The 16,086-nt window shown below is 39.0% G+C and overlaps 1 protein-coding gene across 3 annotated transcripts in view; it reads right to left on the reverse strand.

Moving 5' to 3' along the window:
* Positions 1-13,344: 13,344 nt before the first annotated feature.
* ASB3 (ankyrin repeat and SOCS box containing 3) overlaps positions 13,345-16,086 on the reverse strand; it is an 89,176-nt gene continuing 86,434 nt past the window's right edge. For 2 of the 3 annotated variants that reach the window (XM_037047896.1, XM_037047895.1), the window contains exon 10: positions 13,345-15,063. In XM_037047896.1, coding sequence (XP_036903791.1) covers positions 14,858-15,063 — 206 coding nt within the window. In that variant the 3' untranslated portion in view covers positions 13,345-14,857. Of the gene's footprint in view, positions 15,064-15,172; positions 15,316-16,086 lie in introns of all 3 variants that reach the window. The other variant, XR_005066753.1, reaches the window with a different exon arrangement.

Here is a 16,086-nt window from a genome sequence, read left to right on the forward strand (position 1 = left end):
CTTTGGAAAACATAATAGTAAATCAACAGAAATTAATGGGGGAAAATTACTAAAAACAGAGACGAAGCGGTGGGTTATTAATGAAGCGGTGGGTTATAAAATCAACAGCTTTAATATTTACAAACAAAAAAGCAGTTAGAGAATATAAATGGAAACCATAAAATATTTCTGAAATACACAAAAGTAGATTTAAACAATAGGAAAGACAAACCACGTTCTTGCAGGAAGATAACATACAGATGTTCATTCCCTCTAAATTACTTTAGCACAATCTCAATGAAAATACCATAAAATATTTTACTGGATCTAAAAGACTTAAAGTTTCCCTGGAAAAACAAACAAGGGAAAACAGCCACAAGAAAATGTCAAAAAAAGTGAAAAAGGAAGAGTCAGTCAATTATGTCTATTATTGAGAGTTTGGTAGAGGTGCATACATAGAAGCCAGACCAACAGAGAAGAAAAGGGCATATAGAAATGCAGTGTCAATTGGTGGCAGTCTCTCAATCAGTAGAAATGCAGTGTCAATTGGTGGCAGTTTCTCAATCAGTAGAAATGCAGTGTCAATTGGTGGCAGTCTCTCAATCAGTAGAGATGCAGTGTCAATTGGTGGCAGTTTCTCAATCAGTAGGGAAAAGATGGATTTTCTAACAAATACTGTTAGGATAACTGGATAATCACATAGAAATCATTAAAGCTGCATTCCATTCCGTCCACCAACATGAAAAGATGTTCCATCTTGCACATTAGAGCAATGCAAACTGAAACTGTACTGACGTACATTCCTCACCTATGAGACCAGCAAATTGCCATGCATTTGACAACTTTCTCTATGGGCACTCTCATAAACATTACTGGCACACACTATTTGCCTATGGAAGGGAAATGGACAATATCTAGCCAACATGCACACATACTTACCTTTTGATCCAGCAATCTCACTTCTAGGAATCTTCCAATGCTAAGCTGGTAAAAATGCAAACAACACAAAGTTACTCATTGCAGCACCATTTGCAATGTTTTAGCACAAATGTAGAAATATCAGTTTCAACATGTTTATCAATTGGGAAAGGTTGCATAATCTTTGGTGGATCCACACTGATGCCGTGAAATGAGGACCATCTCTATATACTATTATGGAACAATATATTTATTAAGTGAAAAAAATCAAGATGGTGAAAACTGTATATACTACTCTTCTGCTTATCTAAGAAAGAGCTTTGAGAATACATGTATAAAATAATGTTTATTTTTGATTGTTCATTTTTATTGTGTTTTTCCATCACCATTTATCCCCCTATATCCTCTTCCACCAATGCTCACCCCCTGCCCCCCACAACCGCCACACTGTTGTCCGTGTCCTTCTACAAACCATAAAAAGCCTCCTGTGAGAGAGGGGAGTAAGTCACATGAACAGCGGATAGAAGTCAGATTTCTGCGAACATACTTTTTCCTCTACATTTAACTTTGAATTATGTAAATATTTCTTGTAATTATAAAACAAAATTAAATTTTAACAATTCCTAATAGACAAAATGAAATACACACCCCTGTGCACTTGACTGACTTTAAAACACAGATAGCACTTTGAACTGTACACCCCTAGTGAGTTGGGGGGGGTGGATTTTAAACTGTTTTCACTAGTGTTATCACTGGTAGAATAGAAATTGTTATTCTGAGACTATTGTGTGTGAATCTCGCATAAAACAAATGAACAATTGTTAGTGTCATGGAGAAGTAGAATTTTCAGCATATAGGAAAGGAAATACATAGTTGTAAAATCACTGAAATTGAATTTTAAAATGTAATCCTGTATCTGAAATATCAATATAAACAGAATATATATTTATTTCTTAGGTCTGTTAACTGAACAATGATAAACTAGATGAAATGAACACCCCTAATGCCAAGATTACTGTGTGTGTGTTTCTGTATATAATATGTAATATACCATTTCTGAAAAAGTAAACAAAGCTCTTGGAAGGAAAGGTCTGAGGAAGGGAATATACAAGATAAGCCTGAAATTTCTTATTAGCAGAAAGCAAAAAAATTATCAAAGACCAGTTAAATGCTAAAGATGGGACAATTAGAATATCAATAAGGACAGTAAGGACAATGGATTAGAGGATGAGGGTATAAAGGAATAAATGGTAATGGAAAAAATATAATAAAAACCATCTCAAAGAAAATAAAATGGATTAGAATATAACAAGAGTCTGTTTAGGGCCAAGATGAAGGTGTAGGTAGACAGACTGTGCAACCAAAATTAGGCACAACCAAAATTAAGGACAACAAAAATTTGAAACAAAGGAACTGACAGAAATTTGAACTGTACGGAAATCTGGCAACCATTCATCCAGACCGGTAAGAGAGGCAGAATCAGCAGCTGGCAGAGAGGGGTCACGGCTGGAAAAAGCAGTGGCTGGTGGACCCCAGACTCAAGGTGGAAATGAGCAGACCCAGACCCAGTGAGGCACGCAAGGCAGTTGGCTGACCTCAGTCACACATTCAAGCACAGATAAACCAGATGAAAACGTGCAGTGAGACAGACTGTGCAACCCAGGGCCCCAGACAGGAAATAAAGCCTAGAAGTACTGATTGAAAACACTTCTGGGGGTTGAGGTGCAGGGAGAAACTTTCAGCCTCACAGGAGAGTTCGTTGGAGAGACCCACAGGGTCCTAGAACCTACACAAGGCCACCCACCCAGGAACCAGCATCAGAAGGGCCCAATTTGTTTGTGGATAAGCAGCAGAAGAGACTGAAACTCAATAGAGAGTGGAGCAAGCGCCATTGTTCCCTCTCTGACCCCACCCCCACATATAGCATCACAACCCAGTGACTGGGTTGCCCCGCCCTGGTGAACACCTAAGGCTCCCTTACTCACTACAAAACAGGCACAACCAGACAAAAAAATTATGGCTCAAATGAAAGAACAGATCAAAGCCCCAGAGCTAATACATCTAAGTGACAAAGAGATAGCTAACCTATCAGATGCACAGTTCAAAGCACTGGTCATCAGAATGCTCACAGAATTGGTTGACTTTGGTTGCAAATTAGATGAACAAACGAAGACTATGCTAAGTGAAATAAAGGAAAATGCACAGGGAACCAATAGTGATGGAAAGAAAATTGGGACTCGAATCAATGGAGTGGACCAGAAGGAAGAAACATTTAAACAGAAAAGAATGAAGAAACAAGAATTCAAAAAAATGAGGAGAGGCTTAGGAACATCCAGGACATCCTGAAACATTCCAACATTCAAATTAAAGGGGTATCAGAAGGGGAACAGTAACAGCAACAAGTAGAAAACTTACCTGAACAAATAATAAAGGAGAACTTCCCCCATCTGGCAAAGGAAACAGACTTCCAGGAAGTCCAGGAAGCTCAGAGAGTCCCAAAGAACTTGGACCCAAGGAGGAACACACCAAGGCACATCATAATTACATTAGCCAAGATAAAAATGAAGGAGAGAATTCTAGAAGCAGCAAGAGATAAGGGGACAGTCACCTACCAAGGAGCTCCCATCAGAATGTCAGCTGATTTCTCAAAAGAGACCTTACAGGCAAGAAAGGGCTGGCAAGAAGTGTTCCAAGTCATAAAAGACAAAGACTTACATCCAAGATTACTCTATCCAGCAAAGCCTTCATTAAGAATGGAAGGGCAAATAAAGTGCTTCTCAGATAAGGTCAAGTTCAAGGAGTTCATCATTACCAAGCCTTTATTATATGAAATGTTAAAGGGACTTATCTAAGAAAAAGAAGATAAAGAATATGAACAGTAAAATGACAGCAAACTCACAGTTATTACAACCACAACTAAAACAAAAGCAAACAAGTATAACAGGAATAGAACAACAGAAATGAAGATCACATGGAAGGTTAGCAACAGGGGAGTGGGAGAAGGAGAAGGGGGGAGAAGGTACAAAAAATAAGTAGCATAGACAGTAGATAGAAAATAGACAGGGGAGGGCAAGAATAGTATGGGAAATGTAGAAGCTAAAGAACTTATGACACAAGGACATGAAATAAAGAGGGGAATGTGGGTAAGAGGGGGTGTGCAGGGTGGAGGGGAATGAAGGGGGAAAAATGGGACAACTGTAATGGCATAATCAATAAAATACATTTAAAAAGAAAAAAGATAATTGAAACAACAAAAAATAAAAAGAATATCAAAACAAAAAATAAAAATAAAAAACTAATCTGTGAATATGTTTCATATTTTAAAAGTATTGATCACCCTTAAAGGATATTAGAGAATCAATTCATTATCCAAATCAAGGATTTTACTACTTTTTCCATACATACCTGACCTCAGAATAACCACATAGTTAAGGGAAGTTCTCTTTTTCAAAGTATTACAGATAATAAAAGAAATACAACTTTAATGAATTAATAGTTCTAGTTAGTGATCACCAATGGCTCCTAACATCACTAGGGGAGATGAAGCACCTGACACCTACTACGAAGCAGTACTGTAAGAACAAAGAGTATGTGAGAATCAAACCTGCACCTGGTCAAGCCTCTCCATCTAGGACTGGTTTCATGGGTGCCATTGTACACTTACATAGGGCTCTGGGCTTGGAAGGGCCCCGTGTTTGGTTTAATACTCTGCTGTCCCCATCTTAAAATTTACACAGGGGTCCCACATTTTCATTTTGCACTGGGCCCTGCAAACTATGTAGCCAGTCCTTCTCAGCATCTGCCTACCAATTAACAGAAAACAGAAGTGTGGTGAGTTACAAAGATGTTTACAAATTTTTTGATACTCCTCCCTTCAAAACAATGGAGCCCAATTTCTCTCTCCTCGAGGAAGGGATGTACCTGGGGATTCAATTCTAACACAATGTGTTGGAAATGATGGTGTGATTTCCAAGAATACATCATAAAAAGGCACTGTGGTACCCACCTTGCTCTCCCTCTAAGGTCACTTGCTCAGGAAGAAGCCAGCTGGCATTCGAGGACAATAAAAATATCTCTCTGGAGAGGTCCACATCATGAGAAACTGAGGCCTCCAGCCAGTAGCCACGAAGATGAGCCATCTTGGAGTAAATCCTTCAGCTCCTGAAGGACTTTTTTAAATTTTATTTTTAGATCACGGCAGCCCCTGATACCAGTCCAAATGCAACTTCTTAACAGACCCTAAGCCAGAACCACTCAGCAAGCCACTCCTGAATTCCTGACCCATAGAAACTGTGTGTGGTAAAGGTAATTATAATAAGCTGCTACATTTTGAGGCAATTTAGTACAGAAATATACAATAATAAAGGTAATTATAATAAGCTGCTACATTTTGAGGCAATTTAGTACAGAAATATACAATAATATAAGAAATATAGGGTGTATGTTAAAAGATGGCATGGAAATATAATCAGCAAAATCCAGACTGTGGGAAATGCTATGAAAAAATAACCAAAAATTTTCAAAGAAAAAAAATCACATCATGTGACACTTTTTTACCTGTATTAAGCAAACCATTTTAAAAGTTACAGGACAACTAAAAACATATAAAATAAATACTGAGTAGATTGATGAGTTCCTGTAGTGAAAACAGCTGAGACATTGTTTTTAAAAAGTTAAAGATAGCTTCCATTAAATTACTGGTGTTTTTTTAAATGTAAACTAATCTTTTTTTAAAAAAATATTTTATTTATTTATCTTTAGAGGGGAAGGGAAGGAAAGAGGAAGAGAAATATCAATATATGGTTGCCTCTCATGCATCCCCTGCTGGGAACTGGCCTGTGATCCAGGCATGTGCCCTCACTGGGAATGAACCATGGTTGTTTGGTTCGCAGGCCCATGCTCAATCCACTGAGCTTCACCAGCCAGGGGAAATTATTGATTTTTTAAAGAAAAATATAATGATGGCATTATAGTATTTTTTAAAAGTAGCATTTGATTTCTACAGATACACACTAAAATATTTACAGTTGCTATATTGCCAATTTGCTTCAAAATGGCTATGGGACAGAGAAAATTGGTGGGGAGAAGGAAATAAGTTGGGTGATGGGAATGGGGAAGTTCATTATACAATTCTCTACTTTTTCCATAATAAAAAGGATAAAAAGAATCAGTATACATAACGCACTTACATCAATATACATAAACAAATACCAAATTATAACACTTAAATGGGCTTAATAAAACCAAATAATTACAAGCAAAAGTCCTAAGAATTTAAATTTTATCATTTAAACTAAGTAATTTTTTAAGTGTCAAAACCAAAAGCAAGACTATACCATTACTGCCCTGGCTGGTATAGCTCAGTGGATTGAGTGCAGGCCTGCGAACCACATGATCGAGGTTCAATTCCCAGTCAGGGCACATGCCTGGGTTGCAGGCCAGTTCCCAGCAGGGGACTCACAAGAGGCAACCATACATTGATATTTTTCTCTTCTCTCCTTCCCTTCCTCTCTAAAGATAAATAAATAAAATATTTTTTAAAAAGACTATACCACTACTAACTAATGCATCTATTTATGGACCTACTCTAGCTTGGAATTACCTTTGACACATATTGTTTGATCTAATATTCTGTAATAACCTCACAAGTATTACACCTTTTTTAAATTCAAATCAAATCATAGTCATAGTTAGTCACCAGATGGATTTTCTTCTTCAGCTATTCCACCATGTTAAAAAAAAGGGTACCAAAAAAAAGAGTGTAAATTAGCAACTTATAATACTCATGACAGACTTTTATCATGTACATAAGAGAGCAGTGAAGAGAAGTTTATGCTCACCACTGGGTGGTAAAAGAGACATAAACAGATGCTTTCAAAAGTCTCAGGGCACCAATGACAATTACCACATGTCCTGCTTCGCTATTAGTGCCACGCAGGAAAGAGAAGCCAAGAGACAGGAAAATCATGCAGACACAAATCTTTACTGCAACAGTGGTATTTTCAACTCCTTCATTAAAAATACATACCATACACAGGCGTAAGAGTTATACAAGGGATATGCAACTGCACAACCATTCTGGGCTGAGACCAGATGACTAGCTCAAGTTCAAAAAGGATAACTTCCATTTTCTTCTGTTCCTTGCAAACAGGAGGGAGGGGTTATTTTCTTTATGAAGGCATTTAAGTTAAAAAAAAAAATCAACCCAGAAATAACTTATTTCTCATTCTTACCAATTCAGAATTTGTGGTAACTCATTGCTTGAGCCTGGCTACAGGTATCATTAACATGATAAAAAAAAAGATTTCATCAAACTACAGAATTGTTGTATGATTATAACTATGACAAAAATACACTCCTCAAATTTGTATACAGATTTTTTAAAAGCCTAAGAAATTAAGAACATATTCCAACATACATGTTAGCATTAATACTGAGTTGTTGTGGACTGCTCAGCCTGGTTTCAGGAATTATAACTCTACCCCTTATGGCTAAAGATGAGTCAGTGACCTCTGGAATGTGAGCCGCAGGAAACACAGCATGTCTCTGGCAGCAAATGCTGCCTCAGTTTCCTCCCTGCCCCTAAATCATGGTCGGAAGTCCTTGATGGGTAAACCACTCAGAGGAGGGGCAACCTAGGCCAGACACGATCACTTGGGAGGCCATCATGGAAGGACTGGAGGGGCTGCAACAAAGAGCAATGGACTCTCGCCCCCCAGCTCTGAGATAGCCGGAGTCCCCATGTCCCCTGGGAGAAGTGTTTCCTGGCTCTAATCCCCTTAAGCCTGAATACCTGTTGGGGAGAGGTGCAGCTCCTTGCCTTACTAGAGCATGTCCTGGGGGAAAATCTGGCATCACAAAGACTTCCTGATAAACCTGTGAAATCTGCTCTGCTAAGAGTGCTTTCATTCATATGTTAAGGGATCTAGCAGGAAAGCCTAAAACTCTGTTCCTGACAAACTTGGACTCAGACAAAACCCTCAGATTTCTTTGAAATGTTATCTACTCTTTGATCCTTGCCACTCTGTATTCCTGTGTATTACAACCCAATAAAAACCCCTAGAGGAGGGAGCTCAATGATGCCTTTTTCCCGAGAAACTGGCCACTGCTCAAGGCCTTTTTCCTCTGGGAAAATGGCCACTTCTCCTCCCCAAGCAGATCACATCATGTCTCAGTCACGATTACTCTCATCCATGGCACATGGGGGGACTTGCGAGGAAAGTCGCCCCCACACTGGGTGAGTATGTCTCCACAATGGTAGAACTTCCTCCTTTTTTTCTGAGTTTTTTTAACCATTTAAAAATTTTTTCAATTACAGTTGACATATACTATACACTGTTAGTTTCAGGTGTACCCCCCCAGTGAGTAGACATTATAAAATTTACTAAGTGATCATCTTGATAAATCTCATACTCATCTGACAGTTTAGAATATTTTTTACTATATTCCCTATGTTGTACTTCATATTCCCATGACTATTCTTTAACTACCCCCTAGTACTTTTAAATCCCCTCACCTCTTCACCATCGCCCACCTCTCTCCCATCTGGTAACCGTCAAAATGTTCTCTGTATCTATGAGTCTGTTTCTGTCCTGCTTGTACATTTATTTTGAATTTAGTTTCAGTTATTGATAGATATTGCCATTTTATTGTTCATATTTTTAATAGTTTCTTATTCTTAAGGAAGATCCTTTAACAGTTCGTGTTTGGTGGTGGTAAACTCCTTTAGGTTTTTCTTGTCTGGGAAGCCTTTTATATGTCCTTCCATTCTAAATGATAGCTTTGCTGGATAGAGTAATCTTGGTTGTAGTTCCTTGCTTTTTCATCTCTTGAATATTTCTTGCCAATCCCTTCTGGCCTGCAAAGTTTCTGTTGAGAAATCAGCTGATAGTCTTAAGGGCATCGGCTGATGCCCTTGTAGTTAACTGCTTTTCTCTTGCTGCTTTTAGGATTCTGTCTTTAACCTTTGACATTTTAATTAGATGTGTCCTGGTGTGGGCCTCTTTGGGTTCATCTTGTTTGGGACTCTCTGAACTTCCTGGACTTGTATGCCTTCCTTCACCAAGTAAGAGATGTTTTCTGTCATTATTTCTTCAAATACAATTTATAATTTCTTGCTCTCTTCTCCTCTGGTACCCCCATGATGAGAATGTTTGTATGCTTGAAGTTATCCCAGAGGCCCCTTACACTGTCTTCATGTTTGAATTCTGCAAAAAGGAAAGTTGCTGATTTGATTCTCAGAATCATCTACTCTGTTGACTCCCTGTAAATTCTTCTTCATTTCAGTAGTGCATTCTTCATTTCTGATGCTTTTTTATATTTTCTATGTAGTTTTTCATGCTGTTGAATTTCTCACTAAGTTCCTGGGGCATTTCTTTAACCATCGTTTTGAACTATATCTACAGATTGCCTTCATTTCACTTAGCTCTTTTCCTGGAGACTCCTGTTTTTATTTTGGACCTTTTTCTTTGTCTCCACATTTTGGCTGCTTTCCTGTTTATTTTTATGTATTAGTAGAGCTGCTACATCTCCCAAAGTTGGAAGAATGACCTTGTTTAGTAGATGCCCTGTAGACCCCAGTAGTGTAGCCTCCCCAGTCATCCGAGCTGGACACTCCAGGTTGTGTCCACGTGGGCTTTGTACAAGCCTTGATTACTATTGGCACTGCTTGTGGAGGTGGTACGATTATAATCCAGCATAGTCTACCAGATGCACTGGTTCTGGAGCCTTCTGGGAAATGCAAAGGCAACCACTACCTGTCCTCTGCTTGGTTCCACCTGGCATAAGCTACAAAAACATCTGCAGATAGCTGCAATTTGTGCTGGACTTGGAAGTGCCCAGTAGAGGCCAAGCTGTGAACCAGGCAGACTGCTGCTAGTGATGGGCCTGGGGTTACTCAGCAAGAAATAGGAGGTATACAGAGTCCAGATGCTACTTGCTTGAGAGTTCAGGGAAGTCTGAACCATGAGGAGGCAAAAGAGGCCAGTTGTATGGAAAAGCAACTGGACATGGCTTGGATGAGCCTGCAAGTTGGACGGGACTGGGCTTCAGGGAATCACCAGGATAGGGCAAGTGTGTGAGCCACATGAATAGAGACTCAAATATGGCACCTGCCTTTGGGCTCTGTGGAGGGTGAGGTGGTTCTCAGATAAGAAACAATGGCTTCTTGCCAGCATTTTTGTCTGGCAGAAAGCTGTTTCCCTCAGCCCTCACCCTGATGTTACATAAATCAGTTCCCCTCTGTATGTCCCTGGTTCCTTTAAAATTGCTGCCCCAGCACTAGAGCTCAGAGGGAGTCTTGAGTAAATTGATGTGCATGCAGGCCCTTTAAGAGGAACTGTCTGGGATGCCACACACCCTCCATTTCACTCCGCCACAATCCCCAGATTTTCACAGCCAGAAGTTACGAGGGTGTGTCTTCCTGGCATTGGAACCCTGGGCTGGAAGGTCTGGTGTGGGGATTTGCCCTCTCCCCACAGAGCCAGGAGACTGGCGCCATATCTAAGATTCCATCAACATGGCTGACACTCTTTCACCCACTTTGGTGATCCCCAGACACTCTCCTCCATCCAATGTACAGTCCCAAGCAAGCTATTTTTCCGTACGAGTGGCTGGTCTTGGCTCTTGCTTCACAACTCCCTAAATCCTCTCAAACAAGCAACACCCAGCCACGGTGAGGCCAGGACTGGATCTAGCAGCCTAGATCCACAACCCAGCACAAGTAGCAGCCATCTCAGATCGCTTTATAACTCAGGCAGGTTGGCCCTGGCAAAACACATGTTGGGGCTGATCTTGGCCTGCACCACCTGGGAAACTCCAGGGCCAGTGCACCCAGTGGACAGCCAGAGACCACGTCAGATCACCAACACCCTGCCCCTGCACAGCTGGGCAGAGGTTGGAGGTAAACGGTCACAGCCAGGCTTTGCAGCTGACTGGCCTGGGTAAATCCCTCCCATTGATCTGCCAAGAGCAATCAAGGCCCAGCTACAAGAGGGTGTACCCAACCCACACACAGGGTGCACCTTGACTACCCAGCTTAAGTGATAAGGAAGGCTGTGCCACTGGACCCTACAGGGCACCTACTACATTAGGTCACACTATCAACACAAAGAGTCAAAGCAGATCTAGCACATAGACACAAACACAGGGAGGCTGCCAAAATGATGAGACAAAGAAACATGGCCCAAATGAAAGAACAGATCAAAATTCCAGAAAATGAGCTAAATGAAATGGAGATTAGCAATCTATCAGATGCAGAGGTTAAATATTGGCTCTAAGGATGCTCAAGGAACTTAGTGAGGACCTCACCAGCATGAAAAAGATCCAGTCAGAAATGAAGGATACACTAATTGAATGAAGGACAATTTACAGGAAAACAACAGTAGAATGGGTGATGCTGAGAATCAAATAAATGATTTGTAATATAAGGAAGCTAAAAACAACCAATCAGGACAACAACCAGAAAAGGAAATCAAAAAAATGAAGCTAGTGTAAACAGCCCACGGAACAACTTTAAACATTCCAACATTCAGTTCATAGGGGTCCCAGAAGAAGAGAAAGAACAAGAAATCAGGAAATCTATTTGAAAAAATAATGAAAGAAAACTTCCCTAATTTAGTGAAGGAAATAGACAAGTCCTGGAAGCACAGAGTCCCGAAGAAGTAGGATGCAGAAACCCACCCCAAGACACATCATTATTAAAATGCTAAAGGATAAACATAAAGAGATGGAGAAGGGTGTGGGAGAATGGGTGAGAGCTGGGTGCATTAGTAAGTAAAAATAGAAAGTTACAGAATAGCCATGGGGATATAAAGTACAGTATAGGAAAGGGAGTAGCCAAAGAACTTACATGCATGACCCATGGATATGAACAAGGGTGGGGGCATTGCCTGAGGGAGTGAGGGCTACTGGGTACAGGCAAAGGGGGGGAAATCAGGAAAATTGTAACAGCACGATCAATAAAATATATTTTAATTTTTCTTTATTTGCTATACATAGAGGATGAACTCATGAAATCAGAAGATAGTGCATAGTTTTACTGGTTGTTTCCCCATATTCTTAGATCTAAAACTAATGATCATGAAACTGAAAATGATCAGATTCCTAGCAACTTTACTAGCCCTGGAACCATTTTCAGCATTTAAAATTTTTCCAAAAGAGACACCTGCTGGCACCAATTGTACTGAGAGTTAGTTCCTCTTCAAATAAATATTCCTAAGACTAAGTAAGAAATATAATTAAGGGAAAGTAAAAGGCAAACTTTTAGATGAATTTTTCAACTCCTTTCTATATTTATTCTATGCTGAGGGAACCATCAGGTCCAGAAAACACATGTAGTTATTTCGATTCCTATTAGGATTATTACTTGTAAGTTTTTAAGAACCAACAAAATTATAGAAGAATTTTAGGGAGGAACCAGTCAAAAATATTCATGTCTTCAATGTGGACTTGACACAAGACTTGAAGATCCATCCATAAACATCACAAAAACTCACAGATTTACACATGGACTTAGGTGGGAAGCACAGATTTAAAGTGAACGATATCAACAGGTTATACAGTATAAATATGAGTTATACAAGCTGTGTGTCAAACTCACATATTTACACATGGACTTAGGTGGGAAGCACAGATTTAAAGTTAGAGATATCAACCAGTTATACAGTATAAATATGACACAAGCTGTGTGTCAAGGATTATCAGTCGTAGGTGATCACGGGACACAGGAGGAGTACAACTGCTCTCTGGAAGTTGGGCCACCAGAAAGCTGCATGTCAAGACACTTGTTACTTGGCAAAGAGGAAAATTTAAAGAAGCTGTTCAGGTCACCACTTTTACAGTATGATCACAGAAAGATATCCTGACATCAAATGATCACAAAAAAGAATGCTGGATTGCTTACAGTATACCAAGGAGGATCAGCAGGAAATACACTCGAAAGATAACATCGAATCGAGGAAGGGTGAAGTCTGGGCAACTGTTATTATAATATGATTTGAGTCCAGCTCTGGTAATATGTTCCACTACAATAGAACTATTGTATGGGATTCTTCATTAGACTCAAAGTAACTTTAAACAGTATTAAAGAACCACTGTGCATGAAGGGCAGAGCCTAAAGGTTACACTAACTAGATGTATCATTTTGATCAGAAACTGTAACTGAAACTGTAACTATAACTCACCAACCTTTAGGTACTTTTAAGTTTTCTCACTGACTCCTTGCTATAGGTCATAAAATTCATAAATATTTTATTATAAAATATCTGAAAGACATACTATACATACTAAGTAAAATCATTTGTTTTAATACTAAGGGCTTTTAAAACTCTCTGAAGTATTAATTTTCAGATTTTTAAGAATAAGAGCTCAATGATAAGTTATGGATAGTTGAATTTTTATTTCATATTTGAACATGAAGAAAAACACATAAAAAGACACACACAAATATAAACAGTTTATTTGTATTTGGCCCTAACAAAAAAACTGATTATGCTAAAAATCACAGACTCTGGGTTTGAAAAAATGAAGTTTAGAACATCTTAAAAATACTACACAGTACACACATTCTTGGAATTTTATTCAGTACCAGCATTTCCACCTGGTTTTCCATATGCTCCCTATTTCTGCCTGTATACCTATATTCAAACTCTATCTCTACTTCACAGGCAGAAACTACAGCTCTAATTAGCTGAGTTCAGTCGGACTTTTCACGATGCCTCCATCATTTGGTCTGCCATCATCGGTACGTTTATCAAACAGCCAAGGACTATTGGAGATGGACCTGGCTGACCCACTCCCACCTACTTCAAGCCACAGAATCCCTAGGACAGAAGACTTGCCCTCCTTTGAATGTCATCTCTAGGTGTCTGTCATGACAGTAATACTTTCACAACTTGTCTTTCAAGGTTAGTCCCCAGAGTCTCTTATTATGGTTCATTTGATCCAGTGTTTAGTCCTCTCTGACTGTAGATTCAGACTGAGCCATTGTAAATCAATGAGGCGGAGTCTCATTAACCTAGGACTCTGAGATCTAAATTTCATGCACTATTTGTTAGCCTATCTAGATAAAAAAGAACGCACTATAATATTAATAGAATTGGCAATTTTGCTCCATAGGGTCAAAGCTGCCCTCTGATTTGGAGGCTGAATGGAGACTGAATGTTTGTATTTGATATTAAGTAACTCAGAAATACGTACCTTTCTGCCCCTTCCAGTCTCCTGATTTGTATTCTAAATGTGGCAAAATGCTTATTTGTCCCAATACCGACGTAATTTTTTTTCAACTGAGAATATCTTTTTTGACGTTAGATCTGTTCTTGCCTTTGCAGAAATAGAGTCTTTTTTAGCCAAAGAGAGTATAAAGGAATTGAAAAAGAGAAAAAACAACAGCAAAACAATTTATTCTCTATATTTTTTAAAAGAATTCTTCTGAGTTTACCCATGAAAAGCCAATAAATATCAATTATTCATAAAAGTAACTAAATTAAGAAATAAGAACAAAATATAAAAAAATTCTATCAGGAACACAAGAAATAGTCACCCTGAAATGAAATAATGATAACAACATATCCAACCCCACTCTGCGTCCACTTCCAGTCAAGTTATATGTAAGCTTCTACCTAAGCCCCGAGCATGAGACAAACCCAGAATCATCCGTGGGAATATGCCATGTGCACATTAGAAGCAGAACCACAGTTCGCTAATAGAATAAAGCAAAAAACAGTTAGGTAAATAAATATCACAACACAAAATGTACTGGTGATGAAACTATAATAAAGTGAGTGGGGTTTACAGTATTTCTGACCAGGAAGCCCCCAGTTGCATTAACTAATGCCTCCCCCACAAAAAAGCCTAACCAACCACTGCAACAAAAATCATCTTTAGTGACTATAAAACCACAAAGACTTCATAATCTGTGGCTCTTAGTCTTGGCGGTTTTCAAAGTAAGACATAAGATATGTTAAGTAGTTTCGCTGATTTCTCCATCTTGAATAACTGCCAGTTCCGGAACTTCATTCATCCTCAGAACCTCTGCATAGAGCAAATAATTATGTAGGCTCCTGGGAAGTGGCAACTGACAGATAAAACTGTCAGATCGTAGGTGTTCTGGTTTTAGACTGGCCCGAATTTCCAAACGACAAAGGTGGGTCAGGGATGGAACAGCAGCTGGAGAAACATCAAAAAAGGAAGATGACAAAATTTAAGTGTTAAGGTAAATGCCTTTTTCCCCCATCTCTATGTAGTAAAAGAGGAGTGATATGTTACTTGGACTTACTTTGAAAGATTAGTTGGGCCAAGATGACCACAATAAACTTTGTTTTATAGCCTTCACCTGGTTCCACTCCCTCCACTTGCTGGTCACACACTCAAAGTTAATACCCAGGGCCATGTAAAATTAAATGTTCAAATTCTAAAGATCTGGAAATACCAGTTGTTACTTAAGCAGTGGGTGAACTAACATTAGAAATGAGAGCTCACAACAACATATGTTACACCCTCTTTAGTCTGCTTCTTTGCCAATGGTCTCCAGACCTACCACACTAAGTAGATAAATGTGTAGCTTACAAAAGCTTTCCACTTCTTATCCATAAGAAAAAATAAAATTTAAAAATTGACACAGAGAAAAGTGACTACCATGCTAAATGCCCATACACTTCATACACATTCTCTTTTCATCTTCATTACCCTATGAGATATATATTACCACGCTCTTAGATAAAAAAAAAAAAATGGAGGTTTAAAAACAGGCTTAAGTAACTTTCCAAAGGTCCTACATCCAGCACGTGGTGAAGCTAGGATTCAAACTCAAGTGCCTCCGACCCCAAAGCATGCGTGCGCATGCACACGCACTAAACCAACTGCTGCCAAAAGCTAATTGTCAATTACAGGATAGTCCCCACACACTTAATTAAGAGTCATACAATAGCACTTTCAATTTCCATGATGAAAAGTGTTAACTAAAGAAATTAATGTCCATGGAAATTGAGAGTACTCAAAACAGCTACTGGTTTTATATGAATGTAATGTAATGCCTTTTATTAGTCCAAGAAACCTTGTATAAATTTCCATGAAACATAACATAATTAACAGACTAGAAACACAGCAGCAAAGACAAATTGTATGAAGAACCCAGCTGATACCATATCAGCTGGTCTGACTTCAAGTCCAGGGTTTCTTAAAGTTTAATAC

This window comes from Sturnira hondurensis, unplaced genomic scaffold (assembly GCF_014824575.4).
Source record: "Sturnira hondurensis isolate 20B ecotype Veracruz unplaced genomic scaffold, ASM1482457v3 Scaffold0006413, whole genome shotgun sequence".
Taxonomy (NCBI): domain Eukaryota; kingdom Metazoa; phylum Chordata; class Mammalia; order Chiroptera; family Phyllostomidae; genus Sturnira; species Sturnira hondurensis.